Source organism: Zophobas morio, unplaced genomic scaffold (assembly GCF_036711695.1).
Source record: "Zophobas morio isolate AGI-343-1 ecotype UQ-CSIRO unplaced genomic scaffold, CSIRO_AGI_Zmor_V1 ptg000014l, whole genome shotgun sequence".
Taxonomy (NCBI): Eukaryota; Metazoa; Arthropoda; class Insecta; order Coleoptera; family Tenebrionidae; genus Zophobas; species Zophobas morio.
This window is the reverse complement of record NW_026972119.1, coordinates 22,814,093-22,828,701: the sequence shown is the minus strand read 5'-3', so window position 1 is coordinate 22,828,701 and position 14,609 is coordinate 22,814,093. Positions and strand designations below refer to the sequence as shown.

General features: G+C 30.7%; 1 protein-coding gene across 1 annotated transcript in view; it reads left to right on the top strand.

Moving 5' to 3' along the window:
• Nucleotides 1–14,609, top strand: part of LOC135128675 (max-interacting protein 1-like) — a 605,308-nt gene that overhangs the window by 526,707 nt on the left and 63,992 nt on the right. Inside the window, exon 5 of the mRNA XM_064055683.1 lies at nucleotides 12,470–12,677. Coding sequence (XP_063911753.1) covers nucleotides 12,470–12,677 — 208 coding nt within the window. The remainder of the gene's footprint in view (nucleotides 1–12,469; nucleotides 12,678–14,609) is intronic.

Here is a 14,609-nt window from a genome sequence, read left to right as displayed (position 1 = left end):
GTCTAAAAGTTTTCAGGATTGAAATATCTTTCATGCCTTTGATTAAAACTTCAAACTCGAAGTTGCTTTATTTTGAATAAGCGCTTCTACGTAGGAGGCGACAGAATTTCAAAAAGTTTCAGTTTTCAGCATTTTTTGCAACAAGATTCTTCAATTTTCCTTCATTTTTCAATTTTTCAAGATTTCACTTTTGTTAGATTGATCCATTTTTTGATGTTTCAAGTTTTTAATCTTTCGAATTTCAGATTTTTGAAGTTTTGATTCCTCGATCTTTCAATTTCCAGCTTTTCGATTTTTCTGTTTTTTGTTCGTCATTTTTCGATTTTTCAATTTTTCAATTTTCGATTCTTGAATTTTTGATTCTTCAATTTTTCTAGTTTTGAATTTTTTGACTTTTCAATTTCAGTATTGCGATTTTTCATTTTTTGGATTCTTCAATGTTTCTGCTAGTTTTAAAATTTTCAGTTTTTGGATTTTCAATTCCCGACTTTTCTAAAATTTAGATTTTTCGAATTTTTGATACTCCCATTTCTTGATTTCACGAATTTTCAAAGTTTTCACTTCTCGACTTCTTGATTTCTATATATTTTTTTAAAATTTTCGGTTTTTAAATTTTTCAGTTTTTCGATTTTTCAATTTTTTGATTTTCCAATTTTCCGATTCTTCAATTCTTCAATATTTTCATTTTTCAAGTTTTTAAATTTTACATTTTTCGAAATTATTCAATTTCTGGACATCTCGGTTTATCGATGTTTAAAATTTTTGAACTTTTCGATTTCTCGATTTTTAAATTTTTCGATATTTTAATTTTTCATTTTTTTTAATTTTAGATTTTTTCATTTCCCGATTTTTCCGTTTTTCAGTCCATCGATATTTCTATTTTTCAATTTTTGGAATTTTAAAATTTCTTATTTTTCAGTTTTTTGATTTTTCAATATTTCGAATTTTTTCAAATTTAGATTTTTTGATTTTTCCATGTTTCAATTTTACGCTTTTTTTATTCGATTTCTTGACATCTCGATTTTTAAGTTTTTAAAATTTTTGATTTTCAGTTTGGGGATTTTTCAATTTTTCTTCGATTTTTGAATTTTTCTATATTTCAGTGTTGGACTTTAATTTTTCGATTTTCAAGTTTTTCGACTTTTAAATTTTTCGATTTTTCAATTTCTGTATTAATCGTTTTTTTGATATCTCGATTTTTTTACGTATCCACTTTTTGATTTTTTGATTTTTCCATTTCTTGATTTCTCGATTTTTCAGTTTCCACTTTTCGACTTGTCGATTTCTAGAATTTTCTTTCAGTTTTTTAATCTTACAATTTTTCAATTTTTCAGGCTTTTGATTTTTAAAATTATCGATTCCTCAATTTTCCCTCAATTTTTAAATTTTTCCAGATTTCAGTTTTGGGATTTTTAAAAAACGAAAAAGCAAAAAATCAAGGTTGAAAAACTGAAAAATCGAAAATTTAGAAACGCCAAAAAACGAAAAATGAAAAAAACGAGAGATCGAAAATTTGAAAAATCGAAAAATTAAAAATCCCCAAACTGAAATTTCGAAAATTCGAAAGGCCGAAAAATTGTTACAAAATTTTGATTTTTTTTTTTTCAAAAATCTCAATGATAGGATAAAAATTCTATTTTTAACTAAAATTAGAAACAGCCTGGTGGTTGAAAAACAGAGAAGAAAAGGCAAACAAAAATTGCTCGAACCAGAACTTCCCTCGCCCCTGAAGTGTAGCGCAATAAATCCCGGGAAAAAATACTTTCCGAACAATTGAAAACCAAAAAGCAATCAGAAAATTGAAACAGGAAATATCAATAAATGTGAAAATTAAAGTATCAAAAAATTGAAAAATCGAAAAGTCAGCATTTTTTGCAACAAGAAGTCGAACTTAAGGGGACTTTTTTGACAACGAATTAGATTTTATACAGTCGTCCGGAGGAATGTACGCTATTGTCTTAAAACATTAAAATAGATAAACTTGGCAACTTTTTTCTGAAACGTAGGCAATTAGGGCACACCTGAGCGACTCCAGGAAATCCGGAGTAGGCAAAAATCGCCGCCTCTCTACTTTCGGATCGGCTGATTTGATTAGTTCTAGGAACAAAGTGCGTTCATCAGAGCGAAATTTGGCGAATGCGCCGGGTCCGCAGCGGTCATTAATTCCGAGGCAATTCCTCGATTATGTCAATAAATATCAATGATTTGCCTACGGTTGCTGAAAGTTAAATTTCCGGTGAACAGCGAACAACGGAAGTCCGCTCTTCGGTCATATTGATCAAGAGAATGGCCGAACGAGGCACGGTTGCAACAAAAGCAGTCACGCATCCACCAACGTGGCCGTATCTACTTTATTAGACCTATAAAGAGTCTGCTTTGTCTCTGCAGCGCCGACGGCATTCTAACCTCAAAATTATCAGCGACCTCATCTTTTACGACGCTCCTATTCATATTGACGATCCGTAAAACGTCCAAAACAAAGATGGGATTTCGGCGGATAGATAGCGAGAGCATCGGATCGCGAATTAACAATTTCTTTCGGGAGCGTAATTACGCATTCTCGTCGACTATTTGCGAACAAGTTTTTACTTGAAAGGAGTAGTTTTTGCTGAATCAGTTTATCGATGAACCACGAAGTGGCGAGATCGCACAAAGCTCCAGATAGAAAAGGGGTTCGGACGTTAGCGCTTACTCAGCAACGCCGACCCGAGATTTTTCGCTAAGGAGCTTTAAAAGAAAACTTCATTATTTAAGATAACGTAATCCTTGCGCCACAACACTTAGTTGTTCCCGGAAAATCGGACGGGGGAATAAGACCTTGTATGGACGACGATCGACGGCGGATGGTAATTTTACTGGGTTTGCCAGAGTCGGTAACGAAATGCACCTCTAAGATATCGTCAAAGGTTAAAAAAAAAATAATGTAGAGAACGAAAAAATTGGTCTCCCGATGTAATCTCCGAAACTACCGGTATAAGGTAAAACGCTAACCAACATTTGTCTGCTCTTCGTCACCAACAATGGAATGACGTCATCTAAATAGCGTACTACTTCACTTGTGGTTTATGAATATGTCTTGTTTTTATCTTGGGCCTCCAGATTAAAAAAAAAAAAATCCCAATTGTGCACCAATTTTTCGATTTCTCAATTTTTTAATTTTTCTATTTTGGGCGTTACTAAATTTTCGATTTCTCGATTTTTCAGTTGTTTTATTCGTCAATTGTTCGATTCTTCAGGTTTCTGATTTATCAATTCTTCTTCGATTTTTCAATTTTTCGATTATTCAGTTTTGGTCTTTTTCAATATTTTGATTGTTCAATCTTTTGTTTTTTTTTCTTTTTCGAATTTTCGAGTTTTTCGATTTTAAAATTTTTGATTTAACTATTTTTCGATATTTTGTTACATGTTTCGATTTCACGATTTTTCAGTTTTTCAGTTCTTCCATACTTGTCTCTTTTTCCATTTTTCGAATTTTTAAATTTAAAATTTTTCTGTTTGATGTTTCGATTTATACATCTTTTAATTTTTCGACTTCTCGGTTTTAAATGTTTCGATTTTTAAAATTTATGAGTTTGTGATCTTTCAAATTTTCGGTTTTTAAATTTTTCCATTTTTCGATTTTTCGATTTTGGATAATTTCGAACTCTCAATTTTACGATTTTTTGACTTCTCGACACTTCAATCTCATGATCTTTTGAGGTTCCGATTTCTCGATGTTTCGAATTTTAAATTTACAATTTTTCAATTTTTTTGTTTCGATTTTTCAATTTTTCGATTCTTCGATATTCTAATATTGCAACTTCTTAAATTTTACATTTTTCGATTTTTCAATTTCTTGATATCTCGGTTTATCTACTTTTAAAATTTTTCAATTTTTAGATTTCTCGATTATTCAAGTTTTCAATTTCTCAATTTTTTTAACCTTTCAATTTTGGGAATTTTTCAAGTTCTGAATTTTTGATATTTTTAAATTTAAATTTTTCGATTTTTCGATGTTTTAATTTTTCGATTTTAGTTTTTTTTTGTTTTTCGATTTCTCGATTTTTCAATTTTTCGTTACTTTCGTTACGAAAAAATTGGTCTCCCGATGTAATCTCCGAAACTACCGGTATAAGGTAAAACGCTAACCAACATTTGTCTGCTCTTCGTCACCAACAATGGAATGACGTCATCTAAATAGCGTACTACTTCACTTGTGGTTTATGAATCTGTCTTGTTTTTATCTTGGGCCTCCAGATTAAAAAAAAAAAATCCCAATTGTGCACCAATTTTTCGATTTCTCAATTTTTCGATATTTCGATTTTGGGAATTTTTAATTGTTCGTTTTTTACCAATTTTCGATCTCTAGATTTTTTAATTTTTCTATTTTTGGCGTTACTAAATTTTCGATTTCTCGATTTTTCAGTTGTTTTATTCGTCAATTGTTCGATTCTTCAGGTTTCTGATTTTTCAATTCTTCTTCGATTTTTCAATTTTTCGATTATTCAGTTTTGGTCTTTTTCAATATTTTGATTGTTCAATCTTTTGTTTTTTTGCTTTTTCGAATTTTTCGATTTTAAAATTTTGGATATAACTATTTTTCGATATTTTGTTACATGTTTCGATTTCACGAGTTTTCAGTTTTTCAGTTCTTCCATACTTCTCTCTTTTTCCATTTTTCGAATTTTTAAATTTTAAATTTTTCTGTTTGATGTTTCGATTTATACATCTTTTAATTTTTCGACGTCTCGGTTTTAAATTTTTAGATTTTTAAAATTGATGAGTTTGTGATATTTCAAATTTTCGATTTTTAAATTTTTCCATTTTTCTAATTTTCGATTTTTCAATTTTACGATTTTTCGACTTCTCGACACTTCAATCTCATGATTTTTTGAGATTCCGATTTCTCGATGTTTCGAATTTTAAATTTACAATTTTTCAATTTTTTTGTTTCGATTTTTCAATTTTTCGATTCTTCGATATTTTAATATTTTTAAATTTTACATTTTTCGATTTTTCAATGTTATTCAATTTCTTGACATCTCGGTTTATCTATTTTTCAAATTTTTCGATTCTTAGATTTCTCGATTTTTCAAGTTCTGAATTTTTGAAATTTTTATATTTTAATTTTTCGATTTTTTGATGTTTCGATTTCATCTTAGGATTTTTCGATGTTTTAATTTTTCGATACTTTCGGTTTTCAATTTTTTAAATTTTAAATTTTTTCATTTCTCGTTTTATTTAATTTTTGGATTCTTCAATTTTTGATTTTTGGCGTTTCTAAATTTTCGATTTTTCAGTTTTTCTATTCTTCAATTGTTGCATTTCTCAATTTATGGATTTTTTAATTTTCCGATATTTCAGTTTTGGGATTTTTCAAAATTTCGATTCCTCAATTTTTCAACCTTGATTTTTTCTCTCTCGATTTTTAAAATTCCAAAACCGAAATCTGGAAAAATTTAAAAATCGAGGGAAAATTGAAGAATCGATTATTTTAAAAATCATAAACCTGAAAAATTTAAAAATTTAGAATTGAAAACCTGAAAAGAAATTCTAGAAATCGGAAAGTCGAAAAGTGGAAACTTTGAAAGGTCGATCAATCAAAAATGGAAAAATCAAAAAATCAAAAAGTGGAAACGTAAAAAATCGAGGTATCGAAAAGTCGGTTAGTCGAGAAATAGAAAAATCAAAAAATCGAAAATTTAGAAAAGTCAACAATTCAAAAACTGAAAAATCGAAAAATTTAAAAGTCGTAAACTTAAGGATCCAAAAATTAAAATTCCAACACTGAAAAATCGAAAAATTGAATGGAAAAATTGAAAAATCCCCAAACTGAAAATCAAAAATTTTAAAAACCGAAAAATCGAGATGTCAAGAAATCGAATAAAAAAGCTTAAAATTGAAACATTGAAAAATCAAAAAATCTAAATTTGAAAAAATGGAAATATTGAAAAATTAAAAAATAGAAATATCGATGGACTGAAAAACCGAAAAATCTGGAAATGAAAAAATCTAAAATTTAAAAAATTGAAAAATTAAAATATCGTAAAATTTAAAAATCGAGAAATCGAAAAGTCGAAAAATTTTAAAAATCGGTAAACTGAGATGTCTAGAAATTGAATAATTTCGAAAAACCGAAAAATGTAAAAATTCGAAGAACTGAAAAACCGAAAAATCGAGAAATCTAAAATTTAAAAAGTTTAAAAATGAAAATCTTGAAAAATTGAAGAATCGAAAAATTGGAAAACCAAAAAATTGAAAAATCGAAAAACTGAAAAATTTAAAAACCAAAAATTTGAAAAAATCGAGAAATCAAGAAGTCGAGAAGTGGAAACTTTAAAAATTCGAAAAATCAAGAAATGGGAAAATCAAAAAGTCGAAAAATCGAAATTTTAGAATAGTCGAGGATTGAAAATCCAAAAATTGAAAACTAGCAACATTGAATCAAAAATTCAAGCATCGAAAAATTTTAAACATCCCAACATTGAATTGTCGAAAATTGAGTAATATAGAATTTGAAAATTGAAAAATCGAAAAATGAACAAAAAACTGAAAAATCCCGAAACTGAAATATCGGAAATTGTAAAATTAAGAAATTGAAACATCCTAAGTTTAAAAATTCGAAAGATTTAAAAATATCAAAATCTAAAATTTTGAAAGTTGAAATATTGAAAAATAACAAAAGTGAAATCTATAAAAATTGAAAAATGAAAAATTGAGGAATCTAAAATTGTAAAATTCGAAACCCTAAAAAATTGAAGAATTTAAAAACTGAAAAACCAAGAAATCGAGAAATCAAGAAGTCGAGAAGTGGAAACTTTAAAAATTCGAAAAATCAAGAAATGGGAAAATCAAAAAGTCGAAAAATCGAAATTTTAGAATAGTCGAGGATTGAAAATCCAAAAATTGAAAACTAGAAACATTGAATCAAAAATTCAAGAATCGAAAAATTTTAAACATCCCAACAATTTCAAGTCGAAAATTGAGTAATATAGAATTTGAAAATTGAAAAATCGAAAAATGAAGAAAAAACTGAAAAATCCCAAAACTGAAATATCGGAAATTGTAAAATTAAGAAATTGAAACATCCTAAGTTTAAAAATTCGAAAGATTTAAAAATATCAAAATCTAAAATTTTTAAAATTAAAATATTGAAAAATAACAAAAGTGAAATCTATAAAAATTGAAAAATGAAGAAAAATTGAGGAATCTAAAATTGTAAAATTCAAAACCCTAAAAAATTGAAGAATTTAAAAACTGAAAAACCAAGAAATCGAGAAATCGGGAAGTCGAGAAGTGGAAACTTTAAAAAGTTGAGAAATCAAGGAATGGAAACATCCAAACCAAAAAATCTAAACGTCGAAAATCGGGAAATCCAGAGGTCGAAAAATAGAGACATTGAAAAGTCGAGAAATCAAAAAATGTAAAAATCAAAAAATCGATTAATCCCGAAATTGAGAGATAGAAGAATAAAAAAATTGAACTTTTTTTTTATTAATTGAAGGAAGAATAAATAATGATAACAATGGCAACGAACGAAGCCTGAATCTGAAATAAGAAGAAGAAAGGAAAAAAGAGAACACAAAAAATAAGCAAAGATGAGGATAGGAAGGAAAGGAGAAAAGTCTTATTTTGGGATATAGTGGGAATTAAGATAAAAGGCAATACGTAAGAGAATTCTACGTAGTGGGTTTGGGAAAGACATGGGTGACACAACAGGGGTGGGAGAAAACAAGGGAACAATTCCCTAAAGAATCTGCATGTAAATGTTTCGGAGCAAAAAAAGAGAAAAAGGAAGAGATCAAAAAGGAGAATGATAACACGGATGAGAAATGACTACCAAGAAATAACTAAAACGCGTAATCAAAACGGGAAAATCACAACAAACAAAGGAATAATATGAAGAAAAGTCTTAACATAAAATAAAACATGGAGAATGTTTAGATTTTAACACGAGATTTGCTACGTTTGGAGAAGGGGACAAAAGAATAATAGATTATGAAGAAAGAGAAACAAAAAGAAGAACAAAAAAAAAAGAAAATAAAGAGGGGAAAATACTAAGACAGTTTGTAGAATAAAAGGGATGGAATTTTCTGAATGCGAAAACGGAAAAGACAGAAGCAAAAAAAAATAGTTTGTTTTGAGATATAATCATAAATACAATAAAGTGATGATTTGTATTCAAAAAGGATACATTTCTGTCTGTTTCCATATTCTGAAATGTATGAAACGGATTGTGAAGATTTTAGTCAAAAATATTTTCGTCAAAAATGCCTGAAAAAACATCTTTGAAAATTTGGGAATATTTATTAGGAACAAACGTAGTAGTGTTCACCGCAGATGCTGGTTCTAATGAATTATTTTCTGTCATTATTATTTCCTCTTCAACAGCGACTGAAATAACGTTTATATTAATATGATAAAAAAAAGTATGTGTTTTTTTATGCTGAGGATGATTTATCGCCGGCTTGTTTGATTAGCCATCTACGATTCTCACTCAAATTCTCCTATTGTGAACTCCCCGAACGGCCGTAAATTCCTCGTCTTGTCGAAATCGGCGTCGCAAAACGGCCGTTTAAAAATTTCTGCTCTTCCGATTTCGGAGTTCACGCACTTTATTGCAGATAAGTCCTTCTGCCTTAGTTTCGGCGATCGTTCCGACGAGAACTCCCCAACTTTAAGTCTAATCAAATTTATCGAGCCGTACAAATAATAATTCGAAAAAGTTTCCTCCGAGCGTTCCGCTGTATAAGCGAAACGTTAATACACACTGGAAGTTATGAAGCTAAATATGTCAGTCCGACCCCGCTTTCCGCCGTGATGAATGAAACTCGGTAATTACTCGAAGATTATTCACGGCTCGGGTGTTATTAGATACACCGTCTTTGATGTTTGAAAATGATTTTCCGAATATTTCTTTCAATTTTCCGAATCCGGCAAAGATGCGGGAAATGTAATTAGCGATTTATTAGAAGCCGGCTGAGGCGCGGAGGTTTGCAAGAATAAAGGGATTATACGTAGATGAGTGATTAAAACCGGCGAAATGCTGATAAAAGAACCTGTCATCTTCCTGCGATGGAGGAAGTCCGCCTTTGAGCTTTTTTAACGGCTCAAATATTTTAATGAGCATTACCTCCGAAGTTATTTTCAGAGAGCGCCGTTTCTTTCGAGTTTTTGCTAAACAAAGCTCGCACCGCTGCCCACGGGAAGAATTCGACGAATTTAATTACGGCGAATATTTCAGGCATTATACCCAAGTTCCACTGTGTCATCTAACATTTCTTTCGTTTCGAGAATCCCGAAGACAAAGAATGTAAACACGCGCGAGAGAGGAATCGGGAACGGAGATTTGCGGGCGGCAACGACCCGGACAGAGAGCGATAATTTCGTCGTTTCTAAATTTTTCATTCATTTTTCACAAGGATAGAGTATTTCACGCAGAGGCTGGTTCCACTCCCCACTCTAGTGGGCGTGGCCACAGCCACCTTGTAATTGTGAAACTTCCATATTAAAAAAAATCAAAAGAATATAATAACATTATTTCCTTTTCGTTTCCAGAATCTTGAAGAGAAAGAACGTAAACACTCAGAGCAGAGATTTCTTAAATTAAACGACAATAAAAATGCATAGTTTATAAAAGAAATTTCTCAAAAAAAAATATAGAAAAATTTAAGAAACTGTTACAATCGGAATCATGGAGTGACGTTTATAACAATTCGGGATCAAAAAAATTCCAAAAATTTTTTCAACTATTTGACTACTATTTTGATTTGGCGTTCCCAAACCAAGAAAAAGAAATCAATATAAAAAAACCATCCACCCAAAACCTTGGCTTAATAATGAAATTATTGCCAGTAGCCCAAGATTACAAGATATGCATAAAATCACAAAAATTTACCCTGAGGTTCTAAAACACTACAAGATCCTTCAAAATCAACATAAACTTCTAGTCAAAAAAACAAAAAAAGATTATTATGACAATATTCTAAAAACATCGATGAATATAGGTAAGGATGCTTGGAAAATAATAAATTCGCATCGTCCTAATAACAAAATAAATAATTTTTTCTACTCCCACATAGTAATCCATGAATTAGGAAACTGTCTAGCCTCATAGTAAAACCATAGTTACACCCACTGGCATGTAATGAATGAACAGGCACGTAATATATATATATTACGTGCCTGTTTGAGTAGTTTCCATAGCAACTATAAATATTTGCTTTCCCAAAAAAATTTCTTCTGAAAGTGATTCTTCATTATAGATCGTAGAAAAAGTACATGACACAACTCTGGTGGTAACCTAATTACGAACTCATATTACATCACTCGCTCGCTACGCTCGCTCGTGTGTAAACTTCGTTCGTAATTAGCTTCTTACCACCCTCGATATGTAATATACTATACCAGACACATTACAAAACTCTGAAAATGAAAATATAACAGGTTGTTTAAATGTAGCAAATAGTTTCAATTCCTTTTTTATTAATTCAATACAGAATATAACAAAAACTTTTAAAAATACCCGTAATGATAACACAAATAGACTACAAAATATTCCATTTAATAGATACTCAATGTTTTTAGATCCTGTAGTAATACCAGAGGTATATTACATTATTTCATCTGTGGCTAATAAAAAATCGAAAGGACTAGATGGGATACCGTATTATTTATTAAAATATGTTCCTGAAACCACAATAGCTGTGTTAACAAATTTAATAAATACTTCATTTAGTAGGGAATTTTCCCAGATGAGCTCAAAACAGCAATAATTGTACCTATACATAAAAAAGGTAATACATCAAAAATGAATAATTACAGACCTGTTGCATTGTTGTCAATTTTTTCAAAAATTTTTGAAAAGGCCTTTTATCGTACATTATATTCCTTCATAGAAAGACACAATATTCTAAGTGACAAACAATTTGGTTTTAAAAAAGGAGGAAGAACACAAGATGCTATTGTGTCAAAGTTAATGGAGATATTTTATTCTTTAGATGATAAAAAGAAAGTAGTAGGGATATATTTTGACCTAAGCCGTGCATTTGATACTTTGAATCATAACCTCATATGTGATAAACTGGAAGCATACGGAATCAGAGGTGTAGCTTTACAATGGGTAAAAAATTATTTAACAGGACGACAACAGGTGGTAAAAGTTACTTACAATCAGAGACCCTATTTATCATAAAAAAGCCATTAGCACCGGCGTACCTCAGGGCAGCATATTGGGCCCGCTCCTTTTTATAATCTTTATTAATGATTGTATACATTCCCAAAAGAACTATTCATTACGACTATTTGCAGATGATTCATCCGCAACTGTTACATCTAATGATATAGCATCCTTAAGTGTTCATGGAAGTAAATGTGTTTTAAGTATGGAATCGTATTGCTCTAAAAACTTTTTATCTCTGAACAAAGACAAAACATCATATTTGCAGTTTTCGGCTTATCCTAGGCAAAAAAACTTTAGCGTATTAATTAAATCCACTACAGCTTCAGTAAAACATAATAATGTTGTAAATTTTTTAGGTGTGACTGTGGATGAACATTTAACTTGGGAACCTCATATCGATATAGTAGTTAAAAAGCTGACTAGTCTGTGCTTCTGTATAAGGCAGTTAAATGAAAACCTAAATGTGTCAACACTTATGAAATATTATCATGGATGTATAAACCCTTACCTTTCGTACGGAATTATGTGCTGGGGCAACTCTGTATTTGTAAATGGAATTTTTATTATGCAAAAAAAAATTCTTAGATTGATATTTAATCTACCACAAAGAGGTTCATGCCGTCAACTTTTTATAAAACATAAAATATTAACAATACCCAGCATATATGTTTTGGAATGCATTGGATATGTAAAACGAAATCTACATATGTTCAAGAGACTAATGGTGATATAAATAAGTACCAAACAAGAATGAGCCATAAATTATATAATAAAAATGTAATCTTACATTAGTACAACCAGGTCCTCGAGAGGTAGCGGTGAGACTGTACAATCATCTGCCAGAAAATATGAAAGCAATCAATAATGACAAAAAATTTATTAAATCCGTGAAAGTTTTGTTAACGGAAAAAGCTGTCTACTCAAAGAATGAATTCCTTACTACGTAAGTGTTTATTTGTATATTAGTACGTTTATATGTGCATCTCTGTTTTTTGTATTTTTATATTATTATTTAATTTGACAAGTCTAATGATTGCAATTGTACGCAGCCCTTACAGACAATAAAATTATTATTATTATTATTAATGTAAACACGCGCGCGAGAGGAATCGGACAGAGAGCGATAACCTTTTCATTCATTTTTCACGAGGATAGAGTGTTTCACGCAGAACCTGGTCCCACTCCCCACTCTACATTAAGGAGAAGGGGCAGTGGGCGTGGCCACAGCCACCTTGTAATTGTGAGACTTCCATATTAAAAAAAATATATCAAAAGAATATAATAACATTGTTTCCTTTTCGTTTCCAGAATCTTGAAGACAAAGAACGTAAACACTCGACGCACAAAGAACAGCTGAATCGGGAGCAGAGATTTCTTAGGCGGCGACTGGAACAGCTATCCCAGAGTTATGCGTTGTCAAAAAGGCGCTCCCTGTCGGAGTGCTCATCATCGACGGTTTCCAGCAACCACTCCACGGCGTCACTTTCGTCGGCGCCATCACCTATTTCCGAATCGGGTAAGTGTACTTTTTCATCATTGGGAAATTTAGGCTCCGCCACCAGGAGACCCATTCCACTTTTCAATGTGTCAACTGCGTAAGACACGCCACTTCTCGAGCCATTCTTATAAAAGAGAATTTGCTTCCACTGACGCCGTTATTGTCAATTTAGGAAAAGTGAGTCGAATGCTACTCGAAACGAATAATAAACTCCTCGCAAACGTAGATATTGCTGCAACATCCAGTCCGTGTGGAATGGGGGCGGTGTGGGAGTTTTTCTCAAAGCACGCGTCCAATCGGAACGTTCCGCCATTAGCCGGAATCATGTTGGTAGAAAAATATTATAATAAAAATTAAATTTAGTGTCTTTTCCAGAGAACGTACTTTTTTATATTTTTTCGTATCAAGACTTAATTTATTTTACTCACACCAAAACGTCAGCTTATCTACATTATCTTGCAATATCAAACAGTCCTTCTCGTCTTTATTACCTTTTAATAATAACGTTTACATCATTGAGAAAAATAGTAAACAACAGCGGGCCCAGGTTTGACCCTTGAGTAACACCGCTATTAACAGCAAAAAGTGTTGACTTGACACCATGAATTTCAACAAATTGTTCCTTGCCAAACAAAAGATTTCTAAAAATCATTAGTAGCTGATGACATTTTCCCATTTTATCAAGTTTTTTCAACAATATGCAATGATCTACCCTATGGAAAGCTTTGGATAAATCAGTGATGGTTTTGCTATTGAAACTTCGTTATATAATTTGCCGATTTTGGTGACTTTCAGCGGTAGAAAATGTAAGGAAGTTTTAAGTTCCTGGACCAATATTTTCTCCCTAATAGGTCTAAGAGATCCTCTGTCATTTTAGTTGCAGTAATTCTTGTGTAATCGGGTTCAATTTGTCGTGGTGAATGGAGTTAAAGCCAAATTTATATATGTGGTCTCATCAGGAGTGCATCAAAGGTCACACATTTTGAGTATGCAGTTGTTATCTGGACTTCTCAATTTTTTAATTTTTCGATTTTTAATTTTTTTTTATTTTTGAGGTTTCTAAATTTTCGATTTTTTGATTACTCAGTTTCCCGATTAATCGATTTTTTGATTTTCCGACTTTTCGGTTTCTCGATTTTCCCAATTTTTAGTTTCCCGTTTTTTTTTTTCATATTTTTGGACTTCTCAATTTTCCGATATTTCAGTTTTACGATTTTTCGATTTTTCAGTTTTCGGATTAATCGTTTTTTGATTTTTCGACTTTCCAGTGAGATTTTCCGATTTGCCTTTTTCCAATGTTTCAGTTTTGAGATTTTTCATTTTTGGGATTTCTAGATTTATCGAGATTTCGATGTTTCGATTTTTCGCCTTCTAGATTTCTCGATCTTTTGATGTTTTGATTTCCCGATGTTCCAATTTTTCAATTTCGACTTCTCGATTTCTCCGTTTTTCGATTTTTCGTTTCGATTTGTCGATTTTTCGACATTTCAGTGAGATTTTTTAATTTCCCAATATTTCAATTTTTCGATTCTTTAATTTTGAATTTTTCGATGTTTCAATTTTTTAATTTCGACATTCCAGTGAGATTTTTTAATTTCTCAATATTTCAGTTTTTTGATTTTTTAATTTCAGGTTGTTTTCAGTTTGTCGATTTCTATTTTGTTTTATTTTTTAGTTTCTCGGTTTTTAAAACTTTACACTTACGGTTTTCCCATTTTTCGATTTGACGATATATTGATGTTTCGATTTCCCGAATTAAATTTTTTTAATGTTTTCCTGTTTTTCAATTTTTCGAATTTTTGAATTTAGATTTTTCACTTTTTTAAAGGTTTCAGGTTTCTCGATCTTTGTTTTTTTTTTACTTGTCGCTTTTTGATTTTTCGGTTTTTCGCTTAATCTAAATTTTTCAATTTTGAATTTTTCGATTTCTCGACATTTTGATGTTTCGAT